At 44.8% G+C, this 22,161-nt stretch overlaps 1 protein-coding gene and 1 long non-coding RNA gene across 3 annotated transcripts; one reads left to right on the top strand and one right to left on the bottom strand.

Annotated features, from left to right (window-relative positions):
* Nucleotides 1-5,220: 5,220 nt before the first annotated feature.
* On the bottom strand, nucleotides 5,221-14,937 carry LOC114019566. The gene is made up of 3 exons (XR_003564606.3): nucleotides 14,698-14,937; nucleotides 12,718-12,892; nucleotides 5,221-8,153 (listed from the first exon to the last, which is right to left on the bottom strand). It is a non-coding gene; the product is annotated as an uncharacterized LOC114019566 (long non-coding RNA).
* Nucleotides 14,938-15,047: 110 nt separating this feature from the next.
* HMGB3 (high mobility group box 3) lies at nucleotides 15,048-21,900 on the top strand. 2 transcript variants are annotated; one of them, XM_043523025.1, is made up of 5 exons: nucleotides 15,048-15,180; nucleotides 18,393-18,549; nucleotides 18,978-19,117; nucleotides 19,651-19,825; nucleotides 20,428-21,900. In XM_043523025.1, exons 1-5 carry the CDS (start codon nucleotides 15,119-15,121, stop codon nucleotides 20,569-20,571), a joined length of 678 nt encoding a protein of 225 aa, XP_043378960.1. In that variant the 5' UTR covers nucleotides 15,048-15,118; the 3' UTR covers nucleotides 20,572-21,900. The 2 variants fall into 2 exon arrangements, with proteins under 2 accessions (XP_043378960.1, XP_037764892.1); XM_037908964.1 differs by lacking the exon at nucleotides 15,048-15,180 and adding an exon at nucleotides 15,700-15,820.
* Nucleotides 21,901-22,161: the final 261 nt, after the last annotated feature.

Raw genomic sequence — 22,161 nt, 5'->3', positions numbered from 1 at the left:
GGCTGCAGTGTGCCTTGGACAGAGCCTCATTAAGCTCCCCTGAGAGTCAGGCAGAAGTTTTGGGGTCGGGGGGAGGAGCAGATGTTGGAACTGGAAGCATCAGTGACAATTTGGAGAAACAGCTGGAATTGGGCATTTGCAGGGAGTGTGATGACAGCAGCAGGACTCCCATGACAAAAGAGGGTCTGGAGGAGTGTTAATGGAGAGCTGAGCAAACGGCAACAGTGTCAGGGAAGTGTCAGGGAGGAAAAGAGGAAAGGAAAAGGGAGAGAGAAGACAGGCTGTGGGGTCTGTCTAAAAACACAGATGTGACCTAAAGCCTGACCTGCTTAAATATGCAAGTAAAACTGTGTATTCTTTCTCCTCCAATGAGTTAATTCTTCTTCTCCATTGACCAGGCGTCCGATCTTGTGAAGGGTAAAGGGGTCCTATGTGTGGTACTAGCAGTACTAAGCTCTCTGGGGGCCACAGTCATGACTAGCAGACTTAGGTGACTTTGGGTCATCTGTGCCTTCTGATTTGTTGGCAGCACTGCACAGCCTTGTAGTCCTTACCGTGGGATTTCAAAATTTGGGATTACAAGGAAAGGGGAGTGGTTGCAATTTTATTCGTTGCTTCTTGTTTGAAAACTTGTGCTTATACTAAGGAAAAGAGACGGACAATATAAACATTGTCTAGAAACAGAAAGTTTCCCCTGCAAGTGAGAGAGGCCCCTGTCACGTTAACTAAGGGCTTGTCTAAAACCTGGGAAGTAAGTCCCCCCCACTGCAGTTCCCACTTTATACTTGTGCAGCACATCTGCTCTGGGGGTTTGCATTTGTGCTACTGCACTGGGGCAAAAATCCCTAATGCAGGCATGTGGAGTGATACGCTTGCTCTTCCGCTGCTGTTCAAATAGTGATGTCTGTTTAATAGGAAGAGGCATGTAACCGTTGTCACTAGAAGACTGTGGAGTAGGAGAGGTGGTGGGAGTGACAACTGGCTGTGGCAGTTTATTTAGGCGTAACCAGGGGTGGGGTGGAGGATAAAAAGTGGCTGAGTGATTTACAAGCATAAATCCCATTGACTTTCAGTGGGACTTGTGCTCCTAAATCACTGTGGTGCTTTTGCAAATCCCATCCGAGTGAAACAGGTATTGATACGCTGAAAATAAATGAGGTTAAAGAGAAGTTTGTAAATCCGCTTCCTAAGCAGTTTCTGTTGACTTCTCTCATTTTAAAGCATACCATACAAGCTCAACTGCGTTTCGCTAATTTGTCCTATGAAAACTGGCCTCTCAGAGGATTGCTTGTATGGTTGGTTTTCTCTCCTCTCTCTCACTTCAGCACCTGCCCTGTGTGAAACCTGGCTAGTAGCCAGCCAGTGGCGACAGTGTTTGCAGTGACTTAGTGCCTGAGAATGTCCTTTAACTCTTACTCGACACACCTGCACAGCCACATCTTTCCTGTAGTTGCTTTTGTGCAAATTCATTCACTGTCAAGGCGCCCGCAGGAATTGGCTCCTAGACTATAAGCCGCGTTCGGCACTTCTGAGCCGTTCCTTTCGGTGATTTTTCAACGGGAGAATTCCTCAAGTCTCGGACTCTTCAAGCAACTGGTTGATCATATGATTCCCCTGATGCCAGCCAGGGCCTGACTGCAGGTTTCAGGGGGCCTTTCAGATGAATGGTGTGCAGCCCACGCACCTGCCTGCAACCTCAGCAAATGTGTGTGTAAACAGCAGCCAACTGCGGAAAGCGTCCATAGCAGCCTATGAAAATCCCCCTAACTAAAACATACTGGACGAGGAATAACGAGGGAGCAGCATTAATCTTCTCTAGGTTTATTTTAATGATTTCCTCTCGACTAGAAAATTAAGCTTTCCCCTCTAAATAGGCCAAATCCTGCTCCGAGTGGAGTAGATGGGTCTTTGGCTGGAGTAGGGGAACCCAGGTGTTATAGGCTCCTGGCTGGCAGTGGCAGCTGGGGCCTTTGATAAGAGAACGGCTGTGTGAGAAGCAGCAGCATAATGCTTGGGACATGCAAGTTGTGTGGTGACCCCTCAGTGGCCACAGCTCTGGGCTTGGGTGCAGCATCAATAAAGTAATTATAGGGGGTGGGGAAAGCTAGCAGGCAGACAAGAGGAGTTCGAGCGGTGGACCCTCCTGGGGAGAAAGGGGGAGTGGATTCTCTGGGTTGGATGAAAGGAAGAGGGGGACTGAAGCATCCACCTGTTCCTCGTGCGAAGGAAAATACAGGACTCGGAATGAATACAGAGGTGATTATTTACTGAGGCTGCGGGACACAAGCAGCACACTGAAGTCCTCTTGTCTCTCTAGCTTGACGCAGCATGGGATGCCTCAGGTGGCCATGCAGAGTCCCCCTACGTTCTGGCCTGGACGATGCAGTCGTGGAAGGGGCGGCTTACTACATGACACTTCCTTGGTGATTCTTGCACTGGGTGAGACTGGCACGGGATTGAAGCTGGAGCTGGGAGAACAGGAGTGGGTAGGCTCCTCTTCCCACAGAGGCTGGCGTGTGGGAGCGTTGCTATAAGAGGCAGTCGTTGGTCTTGTGAACAGTGGGGTTGTGGGCTTTCAGCGACACCTGCAGCTGGGGCTGGGCATGGCGGGGGGCGGAGGGGGTGGTCACAGAAGATACAGCAGCAGTCAGCTCCAGCATTTCCTCCCAAGAACAATAAAATGGGGATGTTTGGGGTGGAGGTTTAGGCTGAGGCTTATGTTGCATTATTGTTTCTGAGTTAATGAGGGCTAATTCCTCACAGGGGTGATGAGTTTGGACACCAGAGTCTGCGTTCTCCATCAAGGACTCAACTCGCTCACGATGACAACACTATTAACTAAATCACACAGAGCCAGGCCAAAAATACAGAACAGACTACTCCACAAACGAACTCTAATCCGCTATTGCTATATTCCTAGCCGGTAGAGATCCCTTCCCAGCTTCACCTATTCAGAACTACTGAGCGTTACACATTTGTTGGCCCACTGGCCTGCAATGCTTACCACTACTTACCCTTTTAGATTAATCACACCCTTTATAACAGCTCTTGCAGCCTCATGTTTTACAGTGAAATGTGAGACGGTATGAATAACCCTAAGAGCATCAGGCAGTGGCACTCCCACACAAATATTGTATAAAAGGGAAATGTGTGCCTACCAGCTCCCCATTTAAATGTATAGTGATTACTTCCACACGGTAAACGAAAAAATCCCACAGCCTTCCTTTGAGATGTTTCTAGTAAATTAAAAGGGTCAAGGCTCGCAGGTGGGCCCCCAAACCTGTCATCTCACCATAGAGGAATGAGACTTTAACTTGCCATTCCCAGGCGCACACAAAATACCGGGTGGGATACAGTACAACTGCAATGAGACTGGGCATTATAATACTCGGGTAAATGAAGCCCTCTATTCAAGTTCAGGCTAGATATGGCTGAGACAGAAATCATGCAAGCTCACCTCTAGTCTGCTCTACGAATGCCTCTCCATCTTCTTTATCCTGTGTTTGACTAGGCCACCGTTTTCCAGGTAAAAGTCAGCATAAATCTGTGTCTAAGTGATTAATTTTGTACTTAGCACTGTAACTGTTTTGAACAAAGACTGCCAACTGCGTCAGATGTGGTGAGGCTTGTATGAATTATTTTTTCACAAGGAGCACAGACCTTGAACAGGTTGTTAAAACATCGCCAGAGATTAAAGGCCACTGCATTACTCTGCATTTAGACTTTTGGAACATCAGGCTTGTATTTGTGTGTGCACGTGTGCTTTTGCATTCAGTAACTGTATGAGTAACTGAGTTGTATGTATGTGATAAAGTGTGTGTATATGAAACATACATGCTAGGTGCCTGATCCTGCTCTCATTGAAATCAATGGCAAGTCAATGAGAAAAAGATCTGGCTCCTAACAGACAAAGCAAAGCAGAAATATAATAGTGCAGAGTACTATGCACATGTATAATGCTCAGTAGTTCTGAACAGGTGAAGTTGGGAAGGGTTATCTACTAGCTAGGAATATAGCAGTAGTGAATTCTAGTTAGAGGCTACGTCTACACTGTGTACCTTACCGCGGCACAGCTGTGCCACTGTAAGATCTTCCATTTAGCCGCTCTTTGCTCGTAGGAGAGAGCTCTCCTGCCTGCAAAATAAAACCACCCCCAACGAGTGCGGGTAGCTTCGTTGGCGAGAAAGCGTCTCCCGCCAACAAAGCGCTGTCCACACCGGTGCTTTTCATCAGTAAAACTGTTGTCAGTCAGGGTTGTTTTTTTTTCACATCCCTGCCTGACAAAAGTTTTACTGACAAAAGAGCAGTGTAGCTTGTTCTGTATTTTTGGCCTGGCTCTGCAGTGATTTAGTTAAGTGTTGTCATTGTGAGCGAGCTGAGTTTTTGATAGAGAACACAAACTCTGGTGTCCAAACTCATCACCCCTGTGGGGAATTAGCCCTCATTAACCCAGAAACAATAACACAACGTAAACCTCAGCCTAAACTTCTCCAAAAGTCACCATTCTTAGGCTTCACCTGTAGGATCTCCTCTGTCCTAGCTCTATAAGCTCCCATCAAGATATTACGAGGAAACAACTGGATTCAGAGCAGTAGTTGCATTGAATCTTACACAGGGTTGTAGCTTCCAGAGTGACCCTACACTGGCTCTCAGCCTCCTGTCCTGTTATATAACATTGGGCTTCAAAGTTATCACCCATGGAGCTGAATGAAGAAGTTCACCTTGACCTTGCCTAGCCACATTGTGGTAAAAACTACAGGCCCTTGTCTTCACTAGGATTTTACAAGGAGATAGCTAACGTGCATTGGTTATCTTGCTGTAAAAGAACACCTTTGGGTTTTTTTGGCAATGAAGGTGTATCCAAAAGGGAAGCAGTTGATGTTCCACTATGAGAGTTCCTCCAAATGGGTAGTTTTGGGTCTCTCTCTCTTTCAACTCCTTGCCAGCTGATTTTGTGGCTGGGAATAAATCCCAGGGTATAACAATAATGTCCAGCATATGACAACCAGGGACAGTGTATATGTAACCCAATGGAAAACAGAAGAGCTGATGGAGAGACAGAAAAAGAATGAAAGAGATGAGCTAGAGCCCAAGTCTGCAATGTTCACAGTGAGACCAAATCATTTTGTCATTTCCATATAACATCAGGGAAGCAAAATGTTGAGAAACATTCCTCCTTGCTGAATTTTTGTCTGTGATCATTGTGCATAGCCATGGGGGGAAATCTGCTAACAACACTGGATGCTGTGGGCTAATTAGACTTAAATACCTACAGTCACAGGCTTTCCTTACTTTCACCTGTGTAACCCCTTTGACTGTAGCGAGGTTCCACAGCAGTGTGATCAGAATTTTGACATGGATGTGTTAATTACAGGACAACATGCCAGAGTTTCCCACTATATATGGGAGGTGTATGGATCTTTTTTTTTTTTTTTTAAAGCCTAATATACCATACAGCTGTCGATGACCTGAAGGTGTGGTGTGCTTGGTGGGCATAAGGGAAGGGCTGGGTAAGCCAAAATTTGTTTGGCTTTCTGTTGTTGTTGATCTTTTCTTTATCTTTCTTTGTCTTCTCTCTTAGTGTTTTGTTGGTTGATGGATAAGAAAACAACTTTTAGGTGAAGACACAAACTATAAGAGATTTTGGGTTACTTTATTAAATACCTTCCATTGCAACAAGTAAATCTTTAATCAAGAAAAACCTGTATTGATTTCAGTGGGAGCTTTGACAGAGGATGGATTTGGGCCCACAGACAACAGTCATGGGTTTGGAGGAAAATTTGCCTTCAAGCTTGAAATGGGTTTGCAAACCTAGAAAGTAGGCTGGGAAGTTTGCAAAATCTTTAAGTATGCCCACCTCTCGCGTTTTCTATGGCAAAGTTACACTCACATGTTAACACACCACATAGTACATAACTTTTTGCTTATTCAGGATTGATCAGGTTACTAGTCAAAGAACCTGGCTAAAGATTTTGGCATGCTAGCTCGCGAGCCCTCCTCTCGGTATGCTAAATGACCAATTTCTAAATACCCAGTCCTCTTTTCTTTAAGTACATCGGAAGTATCTGACAGCCATTCGTGTTAAATACAACTGCATACAATGACAATGTATCTAATGTTGTTTTGTGTGAAGAGAAATAATGGAAATATGATTTCAAAAAATACGTCTGTAGACGTTTAGGCCCCAACCCTGCATTCATTATGACCCGCCCTCTTCTTGACCATTCTGCTGATTTATCTTTTGCCCCAGTTATCTGGTGGTAGACCTGGATGCAGCAGTCCTTCCTAGTCGGGTGCTGTTCCTATACACAGGCCTATCATGGAATTTACAAGACTTGGAAAACTACCAACAATTTTATGCAAATTCTGAAGAATTGTAGCCTGTGGTGAATTCCTTTAAAGAAAAGGAATAGAATTCTAATGGTTGACCAGGATCCTAACCTGATCCTAGCTCTGCTTGTTTCCTCTGGATTACACATCATACTCTAATCTGGATTAAATCCCCACTCCAGATCTCTGTAGCTGGTGACTCCTATTCTCAGTACTTCCTTTTCTCCTTGCTCCCTTTCTCCTCTTCCTTCCCAGCCCAGCTGAAGCTCTCCCCTACCCTGCAATGTGCTGTCAGTGTTTTAACAAGGGTCTCCTCCCCATTTATCTTGTGATATAACCCCAGCACCAGGGGTGCATATAACAGCTTGGGGAAGAAATGAGAGTGATTTGATCTAACTACTTATTTTCCCATTTAGGCAAAAATACTGTCTCATACCCTTGACCAAGTAGGGGGAAGCAGCACCACTGGGCAAAATATACTAAAGTTTATTGGTAGCATTTATTATTTAATTAAGGATATTTTGTCCTATTTTCTATGCAGAACTCTAAGCCCCTCCCAATACTTAAAACACACAATTAAAAATCTACAGTTATCCAACTCATCAATTTTTTCCAGTTACAAAGTTGCTAATGAAGACTCCCACAATAACTTGAGCTACTGTACCAAACGTATCATGAGGCCCCACCTAAATCATCGTACAGCCTCCAGTCCCCTCACCGACGGACATGCAATCGCCCTAAAATGCCTGCTAGGAAAAATAAGCCTTTCCATGTGCTCGGAAAGTTAACAAATCAAGGAAGGAACAGAATTCCAGAGTCAAGTCTCCTCACAAAGAACACCTGCTCTAGCTTGTAGGGCCTCCAGTGATCTTAGCTATATCAGTACGGCCCAGCGAGAGAGGCAGTCCCTCAGGTAATGGTTTCCAAACCATTCAGGGATAAGACCAGATCCTAGAACTCCATCCAGAAACCTATCATGAGACAGTGCAGCACCCAAATGCATCCATGTTACAGGCTTCTTGTATGATACACTTTCTGCACTAGCTTGCACCTCCAAGTGATCCCAATATGCAATCTCCATGTGCTGTGCATTACAGCAGTCCAGTTTTGAAGTGACAAAGGTGTGGATGATGGTAGCCAGGTCTACACCAAAGGAAAAAGGCTACATTCTTCTGGCCAGATGTTCAAAGAGGGGGGAAAAAGAACCTTTTTGGGTACAACTGTTTGATCATCTAATAACATCTGATCCTATACTCCAGGAATTGGAACCTGATCTGTGAATGGCAGGTGCACTGCCCCAAATAAAGGTGTGGTTATTTCCATTGCCACTTCTGATTGTTTCCCCTAATACTACTTCAGTCTTATCTGAATTAAGCCTGAGCCAACTCAGCACCATCCACACTCTGAATCTGGGTTATTGGTTCCTCTGCACCAGTCAGATCCAATGTGGTGGAGTATCCTCAGCATACTGAACATATTGCAGCCCATGTTTCCTCACTAATTCTCCTAACAGCCTGTTATCAATGCTGAATAGGAAAGGTGATTATACCAAGTCATATAGGAGAGAGCTTTTGGGACAGAAGAATTGTCCCAAACCACCCTTTTGGATCTCCCAAGATGGCTCCCAATGAAACCATTCAAGAGCAATCCTGTCCATTCTTGTTAGTTACTGAAGAAGTCCCAACAAAACTTCATGGTTAGAGATATCAAAGACAGCTGAGGTTACATGCTGCAGCTAATCAGATCCACCTCAGAGCCACCAGCACTCTCACCATTTCTCTGTATGCTTCATCCAGCACAAGTCATCTGTAAATCATGGTGAACTGTGGGAGCAAAACCAGCAAAGAGGGTATTTAGGAACCACTTATAACTATGATAATGGACTAATGATTTATGTAATCATACCAAACACTTCCGCTGAAAGCCAGTGGAGACTGGCCATTCTTAGTAGCCAGTGCCTTTCTTCTGGAATTCTCTCAAACATGTCTCAACCTGGTTACCTTTAGGGGGATTGATCCATCAACCAATAAAATCAATGGGAAAGTTCCCCTGACCTCGCTGGATGTGGGAGCCAACTCTTAGAACCCAATTGTCTTTGTCCAGGCTTTCCACTAACTGTGAAGTCTCCTGTAATTTATCCTACTGATTGGCTTCTGCCTCGCTATCCTTTAAGGCTGATAACTTGATGCTGCAGAACATGAGTATATGCTACATGTTTGGGAGAAGTGTTCGTGGATGCTATGATGATTGGCTATTTGTTGCCATATGTAATGTTTTTAAATGGACAGGGAGAGACTAGATGCCCCAGACCTTAGCATGGCTAGGGAGCACACCTCAGGTTCTGTCTACACCAGTGTTTCACAGACTTGGGACACTGCTTGTTCAGGGAAAGCCCCTGGAGGGCCGGGCCAGTTTCTTTACCTGCCGCGTCCGCAGGTTCGGTTGATCGCGGCTCCCACTGGCCGCGGTTCGCTGCTGCAGGCCAATGGGGGCTGCGGGAAGCGGCACAGTGGGAGCTGCAATCGGCCGAACCTGCGGACGCGGCAGGTAAACAAACCGGCCCGGCCCGCCAGGGGCTTTCCCTGAACAAGCGGCATCCCAAGTTTGGGAAACACTGATCTACACTACAAACCCCAGCAATCTTGTAACCAAAAGAGTTGTCAACTGTATTGTCATGGAGTCTTCAACACAGTTGTATTTATAGTATGGATGGTTTCATACAATAACTTAGAAAAACCTGATCTTATCCACATCTTTTTTTTAAATTAAAAAAGTCCCTTTATCATTTATTTTCATTGGGGAATTTCATTCTAGGTGAATGACATTGATCTATGATAGCTGACCTTTAGCTCAGTCTGCACAACTCCCATCGTGATCAATTACGGGTTAGGCAGGCCCTGACGTGATGAAAACTACTGCTTTGTGGATTACTTGTAGTCTACAATTTACAGTTAATTTATGGATTATTTTCAATTTGCTCATAGGGGCTGGACTACTGTACAGGTGTAGTTGTATCAGATGTCCAGTAGAGTTACATTAGGTTTGGATTGGTTCATTGGGTTTGCTTCTAATAAGAACCTTAATCTGTTAGTTTAAAAGTCTGGATAACCTTCCTATAAACACCTGAATTTCTGGGTGCTAACCTGTACAAAGCTTTTGAGATGGCCCCATTGTGGGTTGCTGGTTGTGTCCATTATAGTACATCCCTGTGGTGCAAAAGATGTACACACAGGTTATGCCACAGAGTACACAGGAGCCATTGAGACAATTTACAGAGAGAAGAAATATACTATAGGGTACAGACAGAGGATACCAATGTATTTCCTTGCAATATGGAACGCTATGAACCTTGATCTGGCGTAGTAGCTGGATCATAATGACTATTATTAAAACTGAATATGGTCTGGATTAAATTAAAGTGCTTGGAAACCTTGATATTTTAGTTTTCTCTTTTAGACATGCATTAGGACTGGATCCTCGCATAATATAAGTCTCTGGGAAATTGCAAAGGTTATTTCTGCTGGTCATATCCTCCCTTTTTTTTTAAAGCAGTAAAAAATGGCATGGATTTTTTTAGTTTATTTAATTTGTGTTACATTAATTTGTGTTACATGGTTCTTTTCTTCTCTATTTTGGTCATACACCAAACGGAGAGACAAGTTCTCTGCTAGTGTCAGTGGGCACAACTCTACTGACTTCAATGGAGTTTCATCCATTTCCACCAGCCTAGAATTTTGGTCCAGAATGTTTTAGATAATGTCCCATAAAAAGAAGGGATGGAATGTTGGAATCAGAAGCTTCCAATGACTGCTGGAAGTGGTAGGTGGAACTGGATAGCGGGACATAAGAAATCTGAAAGAAATAGTCACAGCAGAACGCCCTCCTTGAGGAAGAGGGAGGGGAGGACAGAGTAGGACAATGTATATGGATAAAGAACCATGCTGGGGGTGTGAAACTGAGCTAAATAAAGAGCAAAGGAAAAATCAGACACAACTAGAGAGAAAGTGGCAGAGAAAAACAGATGGTGAATTCAACCTATACCTATATATAAAGATAAGTGTCAGCTTCTGTTTATCTCTCCCCCTCCCCCCTGTTTATGCTGGAGGAAGGGTTTGAACTGCTGCCTAATCTGTCTATTGATTAAGTATTTATTTTAAAAAAAAAAAATATATTCCTTTCCACCCCCCAGTTAAATACATTTGACAATAATTACTTCTGAGTGCCAATGGGGGTAATGCGGAGGTGTTTATATGTTTGGGACCTGCAGTCACTGCTAAAACTATCAGAATAGGGGACTCAGGGTCATCTATTCTGTTGGACTAATATTTAATTGGTGCAATATTAAGTTTCTCATAGAGTTAAATTAGGATCATAGTAACCTCTGGCTCTCTGAACTTGCAGGGACAGGCATGCTCTTTAAATACCATTGCAAATTGCATTTTCTATTTTCAGCATGTATTTAAGATAACTCTTTTGTTTTACAGGTTAAAGTGGAAATAGTCTCACTGGCTGAGATACTATAGTTTCTTGGGTTGGAATTCAGTCTCAAAACCACAGACACCAAATCAGTGTATGTGGAATTTCCACATATTGCAAGAAATTAAGGCCTGTACATAGATCTTTGGAATTCTGTTTTCTACCCAATTTGAGCTTTCAATTTAAAAACTAAGTTTTAAGGCACTGAAGTTGCAAAGAAAGCTTCAAAGTGTGAAGTGATACTGGGTTACCTATAAAAACAACAAGGAGTCTGGTGGCACCTTAAAGACTAACAGATTTATTTGAGCATAAGCTTTTGTGGGTAGAAACCCCACTTCAGATGCTTCTTCAGTATCTCAGTACTCAGTAGGTAACCCAGTATCACTTCTTTAGGTGAAGTGATACTGGGTTATCTATAATCAGCATTAAACAGCAGCAGCAAGAGATGTGTTAATTGTTTCAATTCATCTCACTAGCATGTTAACCCAGGAGTCCATTGACTTCCACAGGAGCCCAGTTCGGCCAGAGCTGAGTGCTTTTGAAAAATCCCACCCTAAACGGCCGTAACTGAATTTTTGAGTTAATGTGCTATTGAAATGAACAGGGTCAATGAACACTTCATTTGCTGCTATTGTTAAAGGCTGTTTCCAAGTACTTCTGCATCACTCTGCACTCTGAAGGAATCAAAAAGTTAACAGTTCAGGGTGGGAGTTTCAAAAGTGCTCAGCTTTGGCCTAATTCTGCTCCACAGGACCAGAGTTACACAAAGCTGCGTCTTTGAACCTCCTACTCTTAAATATGTTTTCACTGCACAGTTAAACTGAGTGTTAGCCCAAATCCCCTTACCACCATCCTACCACCACAGGAAGTCCTTTTAATTGAGTTTGTAGGTGCTTTAACCCTGGGCTAGCTTACCTAACCAGGGCGGGTGTGGGTTGGAGCCCAAGCTACACTTTCACTTGGGCTGGAATCTGCTCAATGTGAAGTAAGGATGCAGGCTAAATAACTTGAATGTTGATAGTCCCCTCAGGCCTTCCCACAATTCCCTCAAAGTCTCCTGAAGTTGACATAACTGGCTGGGAAAGAACCGTATAGCGTTTCACCACAAAGAACCATGGGATATATGCCCACAGACTACATGCGCAAATGCAGAAACAGTGAGGATACAGAATAGTCTCACCTGGGTTAGCCTATCCCAGGTGCTGAGACCCATGTACCAGTCACCCTGGTTACCTGTGCAGTGAAGACATACCCTAAATGCCAACTCTTTTGTTGTCAATGCTAGTAGAGTCATGTCTGCTAATGTTTTATCAGGTAGCTGAGCTTTTCACATCCAAGGATTTCCTCACCCCTTCATAGGGCAAGCAGATGTCTCTGTTTGTTAGAAAAGTCCCTGGGTTTGTCATATTTTCAGTATAATCATATGCTCCTCTCCTTACTTTACAGATATTTATATTTTACTGTGAACCACTTGCTGGCATCTACAATTAATTATGTGCCAAATGAGGTATAAATGAGATGGGCATCCCAATCCTGGTGTTGCATGATCTAGCAAAGTCTGGGACCTGGCAGTTCCCAGATTCCTGTTAGCTCAATAGGTTGGCAGCCAACTGGGCCCTAACCTTTTCATTTACTTAAGAAGAGGCCTCAGGATGTCTATATAGTAGCAGAGGAAGGGCAGGAGATCAGCAAGCAACCCCTCAGTGATCTGCATCCAGGACCACTCAACCCAATTCCCCTCTAATCCTGCCTATTCCTTCTATCATAGGAGACAAGACCTGCTATTTTCAAAACCCTGATGCAAGCCCTAGGACAAAGCCCTAAAACCCACCCACTCTCTGCTGCCAAAAACTTTCCCCTCAATCCCCAACCACCTGCTGTTAAAGTTTTCCCAGGGCCTTTAGTACACACTTGCTTGCCTCTGATTCTTCCCTGGTGGTGACTTTCCTTGGCATGGGATGGGCTCTTTGGAGACCATCAGTGCTGCTCCTTGCTTGGCTATAGAGGTCATGTCAGAGACGTTAGTCGTGCCCTCCCAGCAAGGCCTCCTCATGCTGTCTCCATAGTGGTCCCAGCCTGTACTGGCCTTGGCAGTGAGAAAGGGAATAAAGCGCGGCATGAAAATTCAAAACACAAATCCCACAGCGTCATGTTGTCATCACCAGGACTGAATTCTTAAAATGTTTTGAGATACCAGTAACTATCCTTAACAATAGGTGAAAGTGTTGCTTATCATGTTGTCAGCTAGAAAGGGATTCTGCTGTGGTAGTGTTGTTTGCCTTATATTGTGAAGTTTCTCCAAAATAATGGTCACTTGAGTAGCCTCATTAACATTTATGAATGGATCCCTTTCCCTTGACTTATGCCCTTTGGTTTTAAAATACAGAAACAGGGTAGGGGCCAATTAAAGCCAAAAATGAATGAGAAATCAAAGCAGAATTTTGGTCAAAATCTTGAATGGAACTTAGTAGCTTTGGGGAGAAATTCTGTGTAGGTTTTGCTAAAATTCTCTGATTTCTATTGTCCTTCCTTAAAACACCAGTTAAACTACAGTAGAACCTCAGAGTTACAACCACCTCAAGAAGAGAGGTTGTTCGTAACTCTGAATGAAACATTATGGTTATTCTTTCAAAAGATTAGGGCTGAACACTGACAGAATTGAAACTTTACTATGTAGAAGAAAAATGCTGCTTTAAAAAACTATCTTAATTTAAATGAAACACAGGAAGTTTTCTTATCTTGTCAAATCTTTGTTTTTAAAAAAAAACTTTCCCTTTATTTTTTTAGTAGTTTACTTTTAAGACAGTACTGTACTGTATTTCCTTTTTTTGTCTCTGCTGCTGCCTAATTGTGTACTTCCAGGTCCAAATGAGGGGTGTGGTTGACCAGTCAGTTCCTAACTCTGGTGTTCGTAACTCTGAGATTCTATAGTATCTTTAAAAGGGGATGTTGGAGAAAGAGTGGGGAAACAGGGCCATTCCTAAAGACCACCCATCTATCCCATCATTATTTTTATTTTGTTGCTCACAAAAAACCACTCTGAGTGTACTGTATGTAGTGGTTTCTGAGTCATACCACTCCAGCCTTAAAATAACAGATCTGTTTTCTCACCCAGCCAACCTGCGGTAGGCCACTAGTACCCAGTTTAACCATTTGGCAGATACTCTGTAGGAAAATTCTCTTTCAGGTGATCCAAAAGGGAGGGACTTTTCCTGTCTGAGTCACAGAGCTGTGTTAAGATTGCTCAGCTGGAAGGTGCTGTCTACAGGTTTCATAAAATACAACATGCTCCACTAATAAAAGCTAAATCCCAGAATATTTTATACAGACCAAATTGCAGAAGCAGGTCTAGTTCTAGTTTTTGGATTCTTTGTATTTTTTGTTTTTGTTGCGGTTTATATGAATAATTTAGATGAAACTCAGAGTTTTTTCTTGTTTAGTTCTTCTCTATTATTTATAACAAATGCCATCAGAGTTGATTCCAGACCCCCAGTTCTGTTACTAAAAAGAAAAGGAGTACTTGTGGCACCTTAGAGACTAATAAATTTATTTGAGCATAAGCTTTCGTGAGCTACAGCTCACTTCGTCGGATACTGAAAGCTTATGCTCAAATAAATTTGTTAGTCTCTAAGGTGCCACAAGTACTCCTTTTCTTTTTGCGAATACGGACTACCCCAGCTGCTACTCTCAGTTCTGTTACTGTTTACAGTAGGTAGTAACTAATTATTCTGCAAATACTCATTGAAATCACAATCAGGCCTTTACTGGTTTGGGGCAGAAATTACCAATAAATGGCTATTAAAGGCCAGTTGTTTCCATCCTGTCCCCTGAAATGCTTTTTCTGCTCTCTTCTCTCCCCTATCATATTCTTTTATTTCTGTCAGCTCCTACCTCTGGTTCCTATTTCCTCTTCTCTTCGTTTCTCTCATCTTCCTTTTTGAATCTTTCTCCTCCTTTGAATTCTTTCTTTCTGCTTTTAGGGTCCCCCGCCTTCTGCTTTTCTCTCCGGTCCAGTCTCATTTTCAACTGTATGCTCCGTGTATAAAAAGTATAGTGTGTCAAAATAAAGAATGAGCTCCTCCCAGCTGTTCAACCCACCAGTTGCTGGATTTCACTCATCCCAGTGGCGGGTAAAGATCTCACTACAACTGAAAGCCCCGTTTCCTTTCGCACGGAATGTTGCCACTGCACTCTTGTCTTTCCAGGCCTCGCTTTTGCTCCGCTCCGCATCGATTCCCCCAGAACGCAGCAATCTCAGACTTTGTGCAGGGAGGGGAGCGGACTCACTCAAGGCAAGTCTTCTGTGCAGAGAATGCCCCGAAAGCGCGCTTGGCAGCACGTGGGATTTGGAGTCACTTCTCCTGAGCACACAACGTGAGTATTATTTATTTGAAACCACACTGGGTTTCCGCGTAGTTAACGGGGGAGCGGATTCACCACCACCCCCCGCCCCCAGGCCCGCCAGCTCCGGTTTTTACGCTGCCTGGCACTGCCCTGACCCTGCGGCTGGAGTTTGACACATGCACCGAAGGCAGCCGGTCGCAGGCTTTAAACAGCCCCTGGACTTGCGGGCAGATGCCGGCTAAGAGGAGCGGGGCTGGGCGCACAGGAGCGCGGAGCAGAGCCCATGGTCCTGCAGATGTGGCCGATGCAGAAGCGTGGGCGCTGGGGCAGGGGGTACCGGCAGGCGGAAGGCCGGGCTGGCCCGGGCAGCAGCCCCAGCTCACGCTGTAAACTTTTCCCCAGCTGTCCAGGGCCCGGCTCCTCTTCCCCAGGCGGGTGTTCTTTTGAATGAATGACCCGGGCCGGCGCCGGCCAATCGGTGCCCGGCCGCGATACATATTCATGAGCTTGCCTGCCAATGGCGGGGCGAGGAGGTTGTTTTAAACGGCGGAGCCCGGCAGCCAATCAGGCCGCTCTCGGAGGCAGCCAACGCGAGGCTGAGCCCGAGCAGTGCTGAGCCCAGCGTCGTGCCCTGCGCTCCAGCTACTGCCCAGACTAGCGAACAATACAGGTACGTTCGGCTCCGCCGCCGCTCCGCCGGGCAACTTTTCGGGGGGCGGCTGCCCTCGCCCCTCCCCCCCGCGCCCGATCCCCCTTTTCTCTTCCTCCTCCGCTGCCTTTTCTCTCTCCCTTCCCTCTCCGCGGGCTTTCCCCACTCCCCTGCTTTATTAAAAAACTTTTCCCCCTTCCTCCGTCTCTCCGCTCCCACGGCAAGAAATGCTCCTGGGTGCAGCTCCAGCTGTGCAGGGGAGGTACCGGGGAGAGGGGCGCAGCACCCCCTGCGCCCCCAAATCCCTTCTTCTCTCCCGGATCCCCCCCTCCCGCAGGGGCGCCCACACTCCGCGGAGTATCCCGCTCGGCGCGCGAAGTGTGGAGCGTTTCCCCCGGGTCGCGCTGCCCGGAGCGATGGGGCTGGTGCGGTGACTGCACCGGGGCGAACTCTGGGCTCGCCCGCCCGCCCCGGCAGGGATTTTTTTTTCCCCTCCTCTTTCTCCTAAAGTGACTGGGGTGGGAAATGCGCGGCGCGTCTCTGCCGCTGGCCCGGGTGGCTGGCGGCGATGGAAGTTGCCGGCCGTGCGCAGTGCTGTGCCCGCTGTCTGCTCTGCATTAATATGGCTGTCGCTTTAGCATCTGACAGGGATAAACCCTGCGCGCTGCGCCCGTGCGCCGCGGCGAAGCCGTTTTTTACTCGCGATCCCGCTAGCCCAGCTCCCCCGATTCATTCGCTTCCCTTCCCGCTCCTCTTCCCCTGCCCGGGGAGGTGGGTTTGGTACCCCGGTGCCCTGGCTGAAGCCCCAAGCCGCCTCTTCCTCGCGGCGCTTTCCCTCTGCTGTGGGCATTAATATGGCTGGCGCTTGAGAGCTCCGGCTAAGGAAGAAAGACGTGTAAGCAGCACCGCGATCAGGAGGGGGGCTCTAGGCGGGGGAAATCTCCGCTCAGGAGCCCCGCAGAGCGCCCAGACCTTTCGCTTTCGCCCCGGTTCCTTTCCCCCTATCGCCCCTTGTGCTTGGCGGGGTGGCTGGGGGTCGTATGGGGGCTTTTTGCACTTTTCCCCCTCGGCGCGGCTGAGCGCAGCCTGGGCTGTAATGGCTGCACGGGAGTCTTTGTTATACAGAGTATTGCGCTAGGCAGGGACATGGGAGGAGGGGGGGGGGTGGCGCTTTAACTCCCTCTCCTGCCCTTGCCCCAGCCCCCATGGCCCCCAGCCCCCCCTGGCAGGACCGAGCGGAGGTTTTTCTAGAGAGAGGGGTGGTTGGGGGGGCGCTGGGGGCCCGGGAGCCCCCGCGGAGAGGCGTTAGTTGGGCAGAGGGGGGTGTGCGGCTTTGTTAGGCATAGCAGCCTCACTGCCTTAGAGAAGCCATTTTAGCGAATGGAGCCGGCTATGGGCGAGGAGAACAGCAACCACTTCTCTATATCCCTGCCTAGCACCAAGGCTATAGATACTCCTATGGCACGGGCGAGAGCCCCACACTCTGCCCCAGCCCTGCCAGGCTGTGCCCCCCGCCCGGGGCCACCCCCCAGGCCAGCACAGGGGCTCATTTCAGGGGCACTTTCTTTCATGAAGAAGCATTTCACAAAATGGAAGATGAATTATTGGTGTCTTGGTGACCTGTCTTTTTTTTTTTTTTTTTTTTTCCCCTCTCTCCCTCCTTCCACTGGAGTCTCAGGCAAAGGAGCGCGCTGCTGAGCTGGGCACATCCAGGCTGCACTGGCCCCATTCGCAGCAGCCGCAAATGCCCCTTGCCCTGGGCAATATGCAAAAAGGGGGTTCTCCCTCAATTTTTGCTCTGACCTTGGCAAAGGGGGGGTGGAAGATGGCGGGAAGCAAAGGAGAGGGAATAAAAACAGAAAACACCCCTGCCTTTTAATCTGAAACTTTGCAAACAGATTTGCAGCCTCTTAATATGTGACCCAAACGGGAATTTCTCTCTCCTCTTCCTCCCCCCCCCCCCCCCCCACTTTTTTTTTTTTTTTTTTTTTTTGGTGTTTGGAGGGGATGAAAATGTCTGTCTGTAGCAATTTACAGAATGGGGGGGTGGGAATGATTCTGGAAATTCACTTTTATTGCACATGTGGGATTAGGATACACAATTAAATATTAATATTAGTCCAATAAAAATTAAAATTTCAAACTCTTAAAAGGCTGCAAATGAAAAATATTACTGCAGGAGGCTGGGGAAATATTTTTTTTTATTATTATTATTTTTTTTTTTTGAGAACACCACCCAAAAGTTAGTGTGGGTAACTTGTTAATCGCATTCTTGCACTGACCATCTCACTTGGTGGAGAAAAAGCAAATCCTTCTAGTCTTGCTGAGGTTGGCAGGTAAAACTGGCCCTTATTTGCACACCTTTGTAACCAAAACTGTTGTATTTATACAAGGGGAAAATCAGTGGAACCTTTCCTGTTGAGTGACAGCTACTTACTTTAGGAGAGCTAGAGTTCACATGTAACTCTCTGACATACTACTTAAATCTGTGACCCAGCTCTTGAGGCAGCGCCACATAGTTCTGTCCATATTCAACCTGAGCGGTTACTTAATACAACAGTTTATATTTGTGATTTCTTTTTCTCCTCCTCAGAGTCAAGATGGCTAAAGGTGACCCGAAGAAGCCTAAGGGCAAGATGTCTGCTTATGCCTTCTTTGTGCAGACATGCCGTGAAGAACATAAGAAGAAGAACCCAGAGGTTCCAGTCAACTTTGCAGAGTTTTCCAAGAAGTGCTCAGAAAGGTGGAAGGTATTTTAATTCATTACTTTCTTGAAGTGACAACTGTCTCTCTAGAATGGTAACTTCATGTGACACTTGTTTAAATCAGGGATTGACTTTCTTTTCAACCCACACCCCAGTCTTAATTTTTGTCTCTGATTTCTAGGGATCGGGAAAGTTCAGACTGCATTGGAAACTTAGGTTCTCTCTCTTTTCCTGCACACCTCTACCAAGAGGCCACCTCCTGCTATTTTAATAGGCTAACTGTAGAAGGAGGAGGCTTTAGGCCAATTCAGTTATTGGCCTTTGCTGAGACTGCTGCTTGTGACAGTGAGCTTTGATGTGAACCCTTGTCTTCCAAGGTGAAGGACAAGTGAAGACACCATAAGCACGCACCTCCAACTTGAAAAGGGAAACTCACTAACTTGAGTGCTCATCTGCTATGTATCTTCTTTCAGACCATGTCAGGCAAAGAGAAGTCCAAATTTGATGAAATGGCAAAAGCCGACAAGGTACGATATGACAGGGAAATGAAGGATTATGGACCAGCTAAGGGTGGCAAGAAGAAGAAGGATCCTAATGCCCCAAAACGGCCACCGTAAGTAACTTTCTCACAGTACTGTTACATATGAATAGCTCAACTCAAAGTTAGCTGTTGCAGTTTTAGCTTTCTCTAGATGAAAATTTCACACAATCATTATGCGAATCGTGATAACATGGAATAGGTTTATTAGTAGCCATTTATAAGCTCCGACAGCTGAAATCCTCAACTTGCGGAGCACTAAACATGACTAAAATAGCTGGATAGTTGCAAAACTCATGTCTTCTATCAACTAAATGTAAAGTAATAGGAAGGAAGTGACAAATTGGCACCTAAAATACTCTGCCTCAAATAATGCAAATGGAAAAATGTGCAAGATTTTTAAACACTTTTTTTCACTAATTTATTATATAATGTCATTAGTTTTAAACAAATCTTCCCCTTACTCAGAAACACTAGCTGTTGATAGTCTCCAGTCCTGTGAATCATTTGGGTGGATTGATGGCTGAAAGAGCTGGAAGTCTTGCCTACTTCTAATCTTCAGTTTCAGATTCTGAGATGCTCATTTTAATATGAAACTTTTCTCCAAGGTCTGGCTTCTTCCTGTTCTGTTCAGAATTCCGTCCCAAGATCAAATCCACAAATCCTGGCATATCTATTGGGGATGTAGCAAAGAAACTTGGTGAAATGTGGAACAACCTCAGTGATGGTGAAAAGCAGCCTTACAATAATAAGGCAGCTAAACTGAAGGAGAAATATGAAAAGGTAAGGCTAGGTTGTAGCTTGAGTGTCTTAGTAACATTAGAGCTGATGTGGGCATAAACAATTTGTTTTAATGAAGAGATCCATATTACACAGGGGGCATGTTTATAAGGCTTCTGTAACATCTAGAGACTGGTTAGCAATGAGATGTATGCTGGATACATGTATAGTACACTTAAACTTCCATATAATGACTGAACTTATCCTTTGGGAAACTTCAGGCAAGTCTCTTGCTCCCTGGGATACACAGATAGCAGTCCCTGTTGCCTCCCCTTCTGAAGTGTAGTTTTGGCTTTGCTGAAGAAATCACTTTTTTTTTTTTTTTTTTTTTTTGGTAATAGCACTATAAAATTACATGAACATCTGTAACATGTGAATTTTTTTTTTTTTTAAGAAATTCTAAATTATGAACCCAGGATGCAAACCTAATGCTTAGACTACTCAGGTACACTTTAGTATCCACAAGCCCGTAGACTGTCGCTTCAGCAGCCTTTCCCTTGGGGAGAAGGCTGTTGAAAGCTAGTATCTCTACACTTCTACTATTGCATAGATCACTTGTACATTTATTGCTTAGAGCAAATTAAGACATCCTCTTGACGTTGCAGGATGTTGCAGACTACAAGTCTAAAGGAAAGTTTGATGGTGCAAAGGGTGCAGCAGCCAAAGCTGCTCGGAAAAAGGTAGAGGAAGAAGATGAAGAGGATGAGGATGATGAAGAAGAGGATGAAGAAGATGAGGATGATGAATAAAACTGTACAATATTTGTCTGATGTGAATACCATAGAGTAGGGGAAACACCATAAATGAAGCACCTCTTATTTGAGACGGTGCTGTTGCCCTCATTAGGCTTAATTACAAAATTTGGATTCTGATCACCTTGTAGTTTCTAAAAGTGCTCTAGAAATTGTAACTGGTTTACATGAAGTGGCCATGGGTGTAGTGAGCACCCTGAAACTGTATCAAAGTTGTACATATTTCCAAACATTTTTAAAATGAAAAGGCGCTCTAGTGTTCTCCTCACTCTGTGCACTTTGCTGTTGGTGTAACAAAGCATTTAAAAATGTTTCAAGCATTTTTTAATTTGTAAGGTGGTGTTACTATATGGTTATTGGCTAGCAAATCCTGGGTTATAAACTGTACATATCTATAGTTTGTAAAAACTAGACAAATTCTTGTGGTACATGCTTAGAGTTGTGATGCCTTGAGGGAAGGGTGATTACTTTGGAAGGCTGTACCTTCCATAGGGTGCCATGGCCCAAAGCATGCACTGTGAGGGTAGATCTATTTACACTACAGTGGGCGTCCATTTAGCTTAAAGTTGTCTTTCTGTATATAGTGAAATTAGCATTCTGCTGCCATTCTTAGTTGTGGAAGGGGGTTCAGCTGGCATGAGAAGTGTATGGGTTTTTTTTAGTTAAGTGCGGTAGTTTTTTAAACTGAAACTGTAGACCTCTCTTCATTGTCAATGGAGTGAAGAGCAAGTGCAGCAACTGAAGTTCAAAAACACTCTGTACTTAAACAAATTTGCATCGTTATGTTGGTTTTTTTTGTATGTTTAGAATGCTGAAATGTTTTTTGAAGCAAAATAAACAGTATTACGTTTTTAAAACTGTTCTTGACAACATTCTAAATTTCTGGTTGAAGAGTACCTTAACAGCAAAAAGTTCATTTTGAAGTTTGTGGCATCCCTCAGGGTGGGTAACTTAGGAAACATTCTGTCTCAAGGATAAAAATGGTGGCTAGCTAAAACTGGCTGAATTGAAAGAGATGGCTACTCAAGCTAATATGCAATCTTACCTGTTTATGGCTGAGTGGCATAAGATGCTATGCAAGTTTGAATTTTATTACTTGAACATGGGAGCCTAAATGAACATTCATGACTAATTGTGTGCGTGTGTGTATATAGCAGCATTCAGAGATGCAGAAAGGTAGGTGGCTAGGAATGAGGCTGATTCCATTGAACAATTATAAAAGCATACATTAAATTGGATTTTTTTTTTCCAGTTGTGTTGGGTACATTTATAGCCCAAATGCATTGCTGTACATATTAAAATGTGCCTTTTTTGTCCTGTGTTAAACTGTTTCAGACTTGTGGTTTTTTCTAGCATTCTGCTTGTTGGCAGAAGAAATACTAGACACTCGCCTAACTTCTCTGCTGACTTAGAAATGGTGGCACAGGCACCCAATATACTTGCCTTTCTTTAACTATATATATGTGAATTGGATCCGGGGAGGTGGGTTGAGGTTCTGTAATTACCCCTCTGTGAATACCTAGACACATTGTGTCCACTGACACATGACTCTCTGAACCATTCCACACTGGGGATATTTTAATATCC

The sequence above is a fragment of the Chelonia mydas genome, chromosome 9 (assembly GCF_015237465.2).
Source record: "Chelonia mydas isolate rCheMyd1 chromosome 9, rCheMyd1.pri.v2, whole genome shotgun sequence".
Classification (NCBI taxonomy): domain Eukaryota; kingdom Metazoa; phylum Chordata; order Testudines; family Cheloniidae; genus Chelonia; species Chelonia mydas.
Note: the sequence above shows the minus strand (reverse complement) of the source record. Positions and strands in the feature narration are given on the sequence as shown.